The sequence below is a fragment of the Centroberyx gerrardi genome, chromosome 23 (assembly GCF_048128805.1).
Source record: "Centroberyx gerrardi isolate f3 chromosome 23, fCenGer3.hap1.cur.20231027, whole genome shotgun sequence".
NCBI classification, from domain to species: domain Eukaryota; kingdom Metazoa; phylum Chordata; class Actinopteri; order Beryciformes; family Berycidae; genus Centroberyx; species Centroberyx gerrardi.
In genome coordinates, this window is record NC_136019.1 from 1,895,123 (window position 1) to 1,907,622 (window position 12,500).

At 42.9% G+C, this 12,500-nt stretch overlaps 1 protein-coding gene across 1 annotated transcript in view; it reads right to left on the reverse strand.

The window, feature by feature from the left end:
* Positions 1–5,546: 5,546 nt before the first annotated feature.
* Positions 5,547–12,500, reverse strand: part of LOC139922147 (cyclin-dependent kinase-like 4) — an 8,815-nt gene continuing 1,861 nt past the window's right edge. The window contains exons 3-12 of the mRNA XM_078281788.1: positions 11,684–11,868; positions 11,475–11,587; positions 10,923–11,062; positions 10,066–10,154; positions 9,328–9,490; positions 7,274–7,383; positions 6,969–7,038; positions 6,677–6,833; positions 5,658–5,753; positions 5,547–5,557 (exon numbers count right to left, since the gene is read on the reverse strand). Of these exons, the coding sequence (XP_078137914.1) occupies positions 5,547–5,557; positions 5,658–5,753; positions 6,677–6,833; positions 6,969–7,038; positions 7,274–7,383; positions 9,328–9,490; positions 10,066–10,154; positions 10,923–11,062; positions 11,475–11,587; positions 11,684–11,868 (1,134 nt within the window). The remainder of the gene's footprint in view (positions 5,558–5,657; positions 5,754–6,676; positions 6,834–6,968; positions 7,039–7,273; positions 7,384–9,327; positions 9,491–10,065; positions 10,155–10,922; positions 11,063–11,474; positions 11,588–11,683; positions 11,869–12,500) is intronic.

A 12,500-nucleotide genomic window follows, 5' to 3' on the forward strand; every position in this document is an offset into this window, starting at 1 on the left:
GGAAAAGGCAAGCATGGGGCCCCCTGAACCCCAACCCTCGCCCTTTTCACTCCATCTCCTCTATACTTTACCTTCAGGCTAGGGATGAGAAAAGTACAGTAAAAGCAGGGGGTCGAGGGCATTTAAATAATTTTTATTGCAAAAAGAGGTGTTTGTCAATAAGTACATTTCTTTTAAATTAATGGAAAAAAAAGCTTATATTACTTGACATTCTTGTCTTTTGTCGGGCAGCTGCCTATCTTTGCCTCATGGTGAGATGAGATGCTGCTGACTGTCGACCAATAGGAGCGCTCGTCCACTTCCTCCACCTGGATTTTCCCAGCAGGTTTTTAATCCTGTTTCCGTCTCAGCGTCACAACACAGTGTGTGTCATGTTTCTTCAGATTAAAAGCACTTTATCTCAGGCTTTGTTGAGCTTACTGTGAGCTGTGACGAGTTTCATTTCCAAAACACTACAATGCTACAGATTTTATGAAGAAAAACAATTCATTACGTTTGCCGTTCTCTGCGGTTCCGTTAGGCCCCGCCTCCTGTCAGTCGCAACCCACAGACAAGTCAACAGACAAAACCACAGCCAGACTCTTCCTCCAGCTACAGTCTGGAACATGAAAAGAAACTAAGCTGCTCTCTTCTTCACTGGGAGGAACTTCATATTTAGACAGAGTTTGTTTCAGAATATTTACTTTGAAAAACAAGTAAGACGAACGAAAAATATCGGTAACACTTTAGATTATAGGGAACACATATTAACTATTAGCTATGGGTTTTCCCCCAATAATTTAATAATTTCTCTCAATAATATGTGATACTACCATATAACACATAAGCAGACTAAAAGCCCAATTCATGTGCAACAACTTCCTTACTGACTGCTATAACACTAATTAGGAGGCTATTGAGGGAAAATCCAGTTAATGGGGTTTCCTTGTAGAATAAGATGCTAATAAGTGGTTTGTAACGACTAATAATGAACCAATACACTGCTAACATGCATGTTAATAAGCAACGTATTAATAGTTAATATGTGTTCCCTAATCTAAAGTGTTACCAAAATATGAAATATCTCCTAATGTGATAAAAGCTGGAAGACTGTCTACAGTGATGGAAAACAAAACTCTGAATGGTTGTACTGGTGGGCTCCCAGTATGAGTGTGTGTGACACATACTGTGTGACTGTGTTAATGTGAAGCAGGGCGTTCCTGATCCAGATCAACCTTCACTGGATGAATAAAGCTTAAAAAAAAACAAAAGCAACGGGGATTAACAGGCATTTAGTCGTGTTGCAACTCAGGAACCACAAACCCTGTTCGCTCTGTTTAGACAAACCTTCACAGTCTAGACATTATCCGTCCTTTCCCTCCGCTTCTCCTCCCTCTTTTCCCTCCATCACTCTCTCTCCCTCTCTTCCCGTCTCTCACTTCTTCCTCCGTCCGTCCGTCCTGCATCTCTCTCTCTCTCGACTCTCCTCCAGCACTTTTTCACTCCTCTCCTTGTCTTCTGATTCCTCCTTTGATTTCTCCCGTTCTCCCTTAGTTTATTTTTGTTTTTCCCTCCATCCTCCCGATCCCGCTCCCCTCTTTTTTCCTCTCTTCCCGCCTCTCCGTCCGTCTTCCCAGCGGTCATGTCTTCCAGGCCGACGGCGCTGTCCGTCTCTTTTCTCCTCTTCCTCCTCCGAGTTCGGAGCGTCGACTCGACTGAAGGTCAGTACGCCTTTCTGATTTTTGTCTTTTCTCACTTCTAACTGAATAATTTGTGTGCTTCCCGCTGCCTGTTAACAAACTTGTTTTATGAAAATTGCTCCGTAATTGATATAATAATAAATTAAATCCATTGCTCCAGGGGTTAAGGATTCAATACGACCACGATCCGATGTAATAAATAAAAGTTCAAGTCTGACTGTGCAGAATTCTGTTTATTTCTGAGACACAAATCTTTCCAGCGATGCCATTGGCTGCTAGAATGTAAACAACAATTTAAAAATGTCATTACAAAGTGACAATAATATAATTTGGATGGAGAGCTTGTGAAACTGTGATGGTGAAGAGTCTCATTAGTGATTACAGCAGAATAACATGGAGCTGATATCACCATTCATGTTCCTGACCCACCAGACGGATTGTCATGTTTTTGTATTGCGATGTTTTGAATTCAGATTTATCGTCCCATCACTATAAATAGTCGTGATTTGATGTGATTTGGACTTCCAAGTCTAGCAGAGAACAACAGACATGGAAACTGCTTTTCATAACTGTCAACAAATCATCTTGTTTTGTGACAAAATGCAACAAGAATTAGTTTTTATGTTCTATATAGTTTAAGGTTAAAGTTTAAGTTAAGTTTTACATTTTTATGGGACTTGCAGCAAGTCAAATAAGATAATAGATTATAATTTAGACAGATGATAATGAAGCTCTACTGTGATGCCAGAACCAACACACTCCTCTTATACAGTAAGTGTGTGTGTGTGTGTGTGTGTGTGTGTGTGTGAGTGTGTGCGTGTGTGTGTGCTCCCAACACCTCAGACCTTTCATGTCATCATGAAATATGCAACATAGACTGACAGATCAGATAGCAACACAGACACCTTTATGCATGCATACACACACACGCACACACACACACACACACACACACACACACACACACACACACACTAACTGCTGACCTTATAGTACAGGTAAGAAAGCGGTTCAGTGTTTGACTCCTACGTGTTTTTCTCCTCTTGAGTTGGGAGAATTGCATGCTATTCCCATGTCAAACTACTTCCTGTTTCAGTCTGTTAGCTCCGCCTCCTGCTTTACTCGATTAGTAGAATCGTACAAAATTACGGCGCATGACTTTTTGTAGCTAGAAGACCAAATTTGATATGAAAACACCTGTTTCTGTTGGATCTCTGCTGCTTATTCCTCTCTATTGTGAAAACGTGACTTTACTGTTTTACTTTACTGCAGAGAAGAAGTCAAAGGTTACTTACTGCCCCCCCCTTCCTCAGCTCCCTCCCTCCCCTCTCTGTCAGGTTTCCCACCTCCAGAGGTCGATGGTTCGGCGGTGGACGGACCCTGCAGGATTTTCCCTGTCACCACACCGAGCGCCGCCACTCCGCCCGCCGCCCCGCCGGACAGCAGGAAGGTACAACCTGATCTCACACTAATGCATGACATGAACACGACTCCAAATTACGTGTCGGTGGCACATAAAGTGTTAAAATTTCTGTTTTCCCAGTATGAAACGGTTCCATGAAGGAGACACGACTGTAAACAGGAAGTAGAGTCACAGTGCAGCAGCTCAGTGACAGTCAGGGTGTTGTGGTCGGGTGGAGGAGGGGCGACGAGTTTGACTTCAATGCCGGAGACCGGAGTTCATTTCCCAGCTTGTACGAAGGAAATTTCTACCAAGAGTCAAATTTAAATTTTTAGCTAAAGTTTTTCTCATTTAACCGACCAAAGCCTTTCCCAAACCTTAACCAAGTTGTTTTAGTTTCCTAAACGGAACCGTTAGTCAACCTTTAGCTGAAAATGTCCAATTCATGTTTTTGTCACAGAATCCAATTCATGGTGAAGGATAATTTGTGTCCACAGCACATAAATCTGCATTTGTTTGTGCTCATTTCACGACTTTTCATAAGATCATGTTGGGAAGGTATCAGTCAAGGTTCCCGCTCCCCTGCTATGCTGCAAAACAATACCCACCTTTAGTAATTTCATCTCATATTGGATCACAACATTTTTCTAAAAACAAGCGACGAAACAGTCGGTCACTGGGATGACATTACTTTTGGTTCCCAAGGAGTTTTGATGAAGAAACATCTGTGACAAGGTGTGTCTCTCTGCTTTTTCAAAATGTTGTTCTGATTCAAGCAAATGCTCCAAACAAGTCGACCATAGCTGTTAAAAAACGAACAGTCCTGCTGCCGGTCGCTTCCCGACAGTTCAAGATCGAACAGAGTGGTGAAAATAGACCCGATGAAGGCAGGATGCTGAAATGTCAGGCTTTTTTTTTCATCTCCATGCCATTAGAATAAAGTTTATTTAGCGATATCTGTGTGCGGCACTCGCAATATTCAATCTCCAAACAAGTTGATAATGTGTTTTTTAAAATCTAGTGTGTATAAATTCCCAACAGGTGACGGCCGCACCCCGAAAGCCAGCGGTCCAACCTCCGCCCAGGAAGCCAACATCCCAGAACACAGGAGCACCAATCAGGAACCAGCCAGCTTCAGCAGGACCAATCACCAACAGCCTTTCCACCCCTGGCTCCCTCCTCCTCCACTACCTCCTGGCCAATAGCAGAGGGCGTCCGGACAGCTACGCTCCGGCTCAGGGGTTGCCTGGCTATTGGCTGTTGCCTGTAGCCAGGCACCCAGCGAGACACACACACTCTCCAACTAACTGGCTGACACACACACACAGGCGGAAAATATCTTCATCTTCTTCAGAGGAGTTCGATGATTAACTGACTCAAACAAACAGTTTAGTCTCCAACAGCCTTAAAATCCAATGACATTTTGAATTTTTTGCTTTTGTAATAGTTTGAATTATTTAGTTTGAAAGCAAAACCAGGTCTTATTTCTTAACCCAGTACTTTGTCATCTATTATTATTGTTGTTATTATTGAATGTTGGAGTTATGAAAAACAGCCTTGTTTATAGCTTGACCACTGTGCAGTTTTGAGTTTAATTGGTTTTGAAAAGGTTTCATAAACCCAAGCACATCAACATCAACAACTTTTTTTTTTATATAGAACTGTTACCAGTGTGTGTGTGTGTGTGTGTGTGTGTTCTGTCTGAAAAGGTTTCTCCAACAAAAACACGAAAGATCACAAACTAGTTCTCTGATTAACACAAGAACTGGCATAGCAACCAATAAAATAGCCGTGCATTATGGGAATTATCAGCATGGTTGAGTCTGCACATCGCACTGCATCGCTGTTGTAACTCTAATATCAGTAAAGAATGGCCTCTAAGGGATTATTGCTATGATATTATAAGGTCTTTTACTTTATGAATCTCGCTTACGGAAATCTCTATTTGTAGACTTTTGTTTAGCGCTGCTAGCTTAGCGCTGCTAGCTTAGTGCTGCTAGCTTAACTGCTGTCACAAACAAACCAAGCTTAAGCAATCTTCCATTTTAAAAAGCTTGTTTATTCATTATAATACATGTGTAAAACAATTACATTAATGTACTGATCAATGCTAAAGAATGATAAAAAAATGATTCACATATTACAGACTTGCTGCTTAAAAATGTGCAATGTAATACAACACACTAAAAAGTTGTTTATCAAATGTATTTAATAAAAGTTTTCTTCAATTGTCTGTCCCTTTAGTTTTGTTTTTTAATGTTTGATGATGTAATTATGTAATTATTTTGGTTTGATATTTGACGAAGAACCAGGTGAAACTGCAATGCATGGTTTGGTTCTCTGGTAACCACCATGTAAACATTAGCAAAATGTAGCCACCGCTAATGCTAATGCTAATGCTAATTTTGGACAAAATCAACGTTGTTTCGATTAATACTCATTTCAGTGTTGTTTATTTAAGCAGCTTAATGGTGATCTGAACAAGAGTTATGAAGCATGTGATTCGACAGGAAGTGGTGTGTGTTAAGGTGTGTGTGTCAGCTGTAGTGTGTGTTAAAGTGTGTGTGTGTCAGTACTGTTGTGTCCATGTTGCTGTGGTTCTGTGGAAGGAATGGAGGGAATTGGCTGTTTGTCTTTCCTCTGCTCCTTGGTAAGGCCTCTGCTGTGTTTACCTGGGATCAGAGAACAGACTTCATTTAGCTTCACAACATGAAAACAGTTTGTTCCATCTGTGTAATTATCTACAGATAAATTAATTCTTGTCGGGTGACTATCTAGAAACAGTTACTTCTTTGGTGTGTTTACCAGGAAACACAATAAATGGTCAAGTCCGTCGGTGTGTCTACCTATAATAGAAATCATTTTTATATTCTTTAGGTGTAACTATAACACATCAATAATTTAATTTCTTTGGTGTGGCGACCTATAACACATCAATAATTTGTTAATTCCTAATTTCTGTGGTGTGACACATTAGATTAGATTAGATATTGTATGTTTTAAAATCTTTTGGTGTTTCTTGGCTAATTGCCCGTAATATCTGGCTGACGTTATTGGCTGAGAATCACTCTATGTTTAAGTGGTGGTGGATTTATTCAGATTTTGTAATGAGGTAAAGTTTAGCACTTGTAAGTCAATGGAGTTACAAACATGTGTGTATCTGTGTGTGTGTTTGTGTGTTCTTGTTTTACACCTTTTAAAGTGAGGACATTTTCTCTGGTGGATCGGCCTGATTCGGTCAGTCCGTCTGTCACACAATATCTCTGATGCCATTGTTTGGATTTTGCGGAAACTTAAAGGAATAATGCGTCTCACTGGTCCGTTCTGGCATTTTTGTGTGTTGTGATATCTCAGACACGTCTCACCTCTGTGTTTCAGCATGTTCAAACACTAACTGGCCCAAAGGGGGCGCTACTGTTACAGGTCAAACAAGGAGACATACTGGCTCCTGATTGGCCCAGATGGAGACAGCATCATTTGTGGGGGACGACAAGTTTACTGTTGGCTTGTTTTAGTGTTAGTACTTATATATAGTAAGGCAAATCTGTGTGAGCATGTGTGTCTGTGTGTGTGTGTGTGTGTGTGTGTGTGGTACCATCTCTTCCTCTGAGCTCTGGCAGCATGGAGCTCCTCAGATCTGGGAAACGGACGTCCGACTTCCTCTTGGCCACGCAAACGCCACCGCAGTTACCAAGGTTACCGCGGTCGGACAGGAAGGAATGCTCGTGGATCACGCTCTTCTCTGATAACACCTGAGGGAGAGAGAGAGAGAGAGAGAGAGAGAGAGAGAGAGAGAGAGATTCACAATGGTTATTTTTGATCAGTACAATGCCATTTTTTTACAATGCCACACACACACACACACACACACACACACACACACTTACCTGGCTGGACAGAGACTGTTGGGCCAATCTACTATGAACTCCACCGTGTTGCCTTGGCCTGTCTATACATCTGTAATCACATATACACACACACGCACACGCACACACACACACACACACACACACACACACAAACACACACACACAAATACATTCAAGTTGATTAACAATTGGATGAAACAAGTAATGCTAAATACATAAGAAACAATACAGCAATGCACATAAGCTAAAAAATACATTCAATTAGTCAATTAAAGCCAACTAAAACAGTAACTTGGTGCACTGCATCATGGGAACTGTAGTACCTGAGGCTGTGAGTCCCAGGATGAAGCCCCGCCCCCGGGCTGTTACCGTTGCCAATGATGGAGAGGGAGGGGATGAGGGGGGTGGAGGGGGGAGGAAAGAGGAGAGGAGTGGAGGAGGGAGGAGGGGGAATGGGAGGAGAGGAAGGAGGAGGAGGTGGAGGAGGAGGGGGGTCGTGTTTCGGTAACGTTGCGGTGAAGCTTTGTTTCGTTTTCACTGCGTTTTCATCGATACCAAACTTATCAGCATCAGAGACGGAGCATTTGGACGCTTTGTCGTCTGGCGTCGTCATTTGAGACACGACTGCAATCAAATTTGCGACGGCGGATACATTCGGCGTCTCGTTTCTGTCTATGTTGCCATTTTCCATCTTTGCCTCGGTGTGAAATGTAGTTTTTGGAGTCCTCAGGGTCACTGCAGCTGTGGACTTGCCGTGGTTGCTAAATGATCCAGGCTTCATTTTATCGGACAAAGAGCTGGATTCTACAGTCGTGGTTTTTACGTCAGGGTCCGCCTCCCTGCTGCTCTTTTGCTCAACAATTGAGCTTCTAGAAACCGTCAAAGTTGGATTTAACAAAGTTTTGGTCACTGTGCTGGACTCAGAAGGAGCAAAATCTTTTCTGTTCTCTTTGTCGGAGGCTTTGGATGGTTTGAGGATAATGGCCGCTATTGAAATGTCCGGGTGATTGGTTTTAGGGATCTCATGTGTTTCCGAGGTCGAGGTTGTTCTAGTTTCTGCGGCGGTCTTGAAATTGAAAGTGGTCTGTTTATCAGCGCATGAGTTCTCAGACCCGGGTTCCTTCCGGTATTCTTTGCCTGAAGCGTTCTGCTGATCTTTGGTTACGGTCGATCCTTCAATCTGTTCACTGTCTGTTGGAAGACCCTTCGAAGGTTTGGAGGGTACGCACATGGTGTCATTTGTGAGTTTAGCGTCTGAATTCGAGGTAATTTTGGACAAGACTGATTTTGAGGTTGTTTTAGTCAGTGTTGTACAACCAGAGGATGTGATGTACATTTTACCAGCGTTAAAGGATGAATTCACGGTAGAAATCTCCAAATTAACTGTAGAGGACTCCTCTGAGAGATCTGAGGTCAGAGTCCTTGAAGGGTTGGTGGAGGAAGATGTGTTTTTGGCCATTTTAGCACCAGAGGTCAAGGTAGTCTTAGATGGTTTGGGGTTTGAGGATAATGTCTTTTGACTTTCGGGGTCCCTTCTCTGCTCTGGCTCTGCGGTCCATCGATCTGAGGTAGAAGTTGTCCCGCATGGCTTGGCAAGAACAGCAGTGGTTGGGGTGGCCATCTTGAAAACCTCAGTATGGTCATTGCTTGAAGTTTTAGAAGCTTTAAGTGTTGAGTTGATATCTAGATGGTCATTATTTGACATTTTATCAGTTCTGGGTATTGAACTACCCTCTGCATAGCCAGCAGTGGACATTTTAGTTATTTTCAGCATTGTGTTGGTATCCATACGATCAACAGTTGATTTCCGAGAAGCTTTCGGAGTTAAACTCATATCTGGATGGTAAGTGGTTGAGTTTCTAGACACTTTTGGGACATTTGTCTCTGTGTGGTTTGTGTCTTTTCCAAACTCTTGACTTTGCTCTGAGTTAGAAGTTCTCCACAGTTTTGATTTTACTGTTATTGACCTATTCCCAGTCATAATTAACACATCTGTGTTAGACTCTTTCATATGCTCCTTGGTTTTCAAATGCTCTTTCCTTGGCTCTGTAGTAGCAGGTTTCCCAAGTTTAGGTTTAGTTGTCATTGTATTATCGTCCATCAAACTTGTTGCAGTCCCGGTAGCCGATGACTCCGATGACTTAGCAGAAATCTCAAGTTCCTTCCTCAACTCTGTGCCGTTGGCTTTTCCAGGTTTACTTTTTGCGGTTGTGGTCGCCGCGCTATCTACAAATTTGGCGTCTAACGTTTTGGATTGTTTGGCGGCTGTCGGAGGTGCTGAGGTATTCCGAATGGTTTTAGACAGTTTGGAAGTTTGCTTGTCCTTTGATTTTGCTGTCCTCTCCTCTCTCTCCTCCCTCTCTCTCTTCTCCTTCACCTTGCTGGTCTTCTCCATTTCTTCTGGTTGCTTCTTGTCTTTGCCTCTCTGGGTCCTCTCCTCCTCCTCTTCCCTCTCTCTTCTTGTGGCCTTGGTTATCTTGGGAAGGGTAGAGTTCTCTCTCTGGTCTTGCTGGATCTTAGCATTCAGCTCATCCATAAACCTGTACAGAGACACACACAGCAGGTTAGCAGCTAGACTCTGGAGACCATGCAGCAGTCAAAAGATTGTTGGTTTGATTCCCGGTGCCCAATACTGACAAAATACCCTTGAGCAAAGGTATCGAACCCCCCATTTCTATGTGTACCAGCCTGCTCCAAGGGCAGATGGGAAACTAGCTAACATTAGCTAAAAACTAAGCTACAACTCAACAGGCTGGTCCTGGTAAACCAGGTATATTGTGGGAGATTATTTTGTTATTTGTAGATTATTTATCTTTGCATTCAGAGCTTTAAAATACTGTATTACATAATATGGAACAAATTATTCAGTTTGAAAAAAAAATGCTTTTTGATAAAACTTTTTCTAATGTAAAATTGGATTGATGACATTTAGTTACATTTATATTCAGTACACACACATATAACCTACACAATGGTTTGAACCTGGGTCCATATTCTCTACATATACATACTCATACTAGCTTGTAAAAATTACAATAATTGTAAAACTGACTGTTACGTAAAATACACACACACACACACACACACACACACACGCACACACACACACAGGTACCTGATGTGGAATGAGTCGTGTGTGAACAGAGGATGCTGTAGCAGGTCTGAACACTGAGCTCGGCTCTCTGGGTCCATCTGGAGACAACGCTGAGAAAGACAACAGACAGGTATTACTGACTGACTGACTGACGGACTGACTGACTGACCAATTCAATGTCTGTCTTTCAAAATGTTTGACAAAAATTTGAGGATGCAATAGAGGCTTTGCAGATGCATTACAAATATCCTAACCACCACAGCTGGTATCATTGAGGTCAGGAGAAAGATACCTGAGTCAGCTTGTTGTGGTGTGGCTGTAGATCCATTCAGTAACGTTCTCAGTAAAAGTGAATAGTGTGATAAGGTGGATTTGGTTACTGTGACACAGTAAACTGTCTTGTCTTTAGCCCTAGTCTCTACTCCAAAACACTCTGAGTTGTAGCTTGAGAAGAGTCAGCTCAGTTAACCTGAACAAACTGTTAGCTAGCTAACTAGCCGGCAAACACACTGATGTTAATGTGAACATGCTAACGCTAGCTGCTACTAGCTACGTTAGCTAGTGTGCTAATCAGATGTGTTAACAACAAGACAGTGATGGTTAGCTGACCAGATACAATGGTTGTGTTCAATTCTGTTGAGACATTTAGAAACACAATCAGCTGTTCACAGAGCTGAGGACCTCCAACATGGCCGCCATAGGAGGATTACATCACCTGAAAACCCTCTATAGGGGAAACACCGTTGTGACCGCAAATGAGTGCCATGGTGTGTGGTTTTATACCTGTGCCTGCTCCAGAAAGCTGTGTGAGTACTTTTGCCAGGTGTGGACACATGATATGTGTGTGTGTGTGTGTGTGTGTGTGTGTGTGTGTGTACCTGTGCCAGGTCCAGGGCGGTGTGTGTGAGTGCAGGGTAGCGTTGCTCCAGCGGGACTCTAACAGAACATTCTGGCAGCCTGACTCCAGAAAAGACCGGGTTCCTGTAGAACAATTCCTGGTGATGAGCTGTCAGGTTACCTGTCGAGTACAGTAGAGTACAGTAGAGTATAGTTGAGTACAGTAGAGTACAGTAGAGTACAGTAGAGTATAGTTGAGTACAGTAGAGTACAGTAGAGTATAGTTGAGTACAGTAGAGTACAGTAGAGTACAGTAGAGTATAGTTGAGTACAGTAGAGTGAAGTAGTCTGATGTTCAACCTGAATTTAAAAACAGAGGATGCTTTACATATTTTTATCTAACAAAAATGCCTTTGTGTGTGTGTGTGTGTGTGTGTGTATACCTGTCCATCAGTGTGTGTGTGTGTGTGTGTGTGTGTATACCTGTCCATCAGTGTGTGTGTGTGTGTGTGTGTGTGTATACCTGTCCATCAGTGTGTGTGTGTGTGCGTGTGTGTGTGTGTGTGTGTGTGTGTGTGTGTGCATGTACTCACCGAAGCACCTGACGATGTGGTAAAGCTGGTCGAGGTCTGAGTCTCCGGGGAACAGAGGCTGTCCTGTTAACATCTCTACCAACAGACAACCAACAGCCCACACATCTACTGGTCTACACACACACACACACACACACACCCATTAACATCTCAACCAACAGACAACCTACAGCCCACACATCTACACACACACAATCACACACACTTACTTGCCGTACTTGGTGTCTCCCACCAGCAGCTCGGGCGCTCTGTACCAGCGCGTCGCCACGTAGTCGGTGTAGGCTCCTCCCTCCCCGGGCGTCGCCATGGTGCGGGCAAAGCCGAAGTCGCACAGCTTGACCACGCCCCCCTGAGAGACCAGGATGTTCTCCGGTTTGATGTCACGGTGGATAATCTGCGAGGGAGGAGAGGGGAACAGAGATGGACACAGAAAGAGAAAACGCTGTAAGTTAGGTTACAGTTTGCCTATAGGGGGCTTTCAGGTTGAGGTAACCCCCCCCTCTCTGGCGGCCATCTTGGAGGTCCTCAGCTCTGTGAACAGCTGACTGTGTTTCTGTCGTCTCAACAGAACTGAACAGACGGTTAATTTCTGTCTGTTTCTGACTGAACTGATCATTTCATCACTGATCCATCTGATTGATTTAGTGTTTAGATAATGTCAGCTTGTTAGCTAGCTAACCATAGTATCTGGTCAGCTAACATCACTGTCTTGTTGTTAACACATCTGATTAGCACACTAGCTAACGTAGCTAGTAGCAGCTTAGCAGTGGCTATTAGTCACATGTTGACATTGACGTTATCTGCTTTGCTAAATAGAGCTCAACAGTGACCGCCCACTTTTGAACGGCTCCGGTTCCAGGAAGTGAATTTCCCATTCATTCCTCCATTGACGTTTCAGAAAATCCTTATATAAAGAGTTTTAAGCCTGGAACCAAGCCAACCAACTACGAGATGAATCATGACCATAAAACATTTGATTCGGAGCAAAAAAAAAAAAAAAAGTTGGAAAAAAAGGCAAAAAAAACC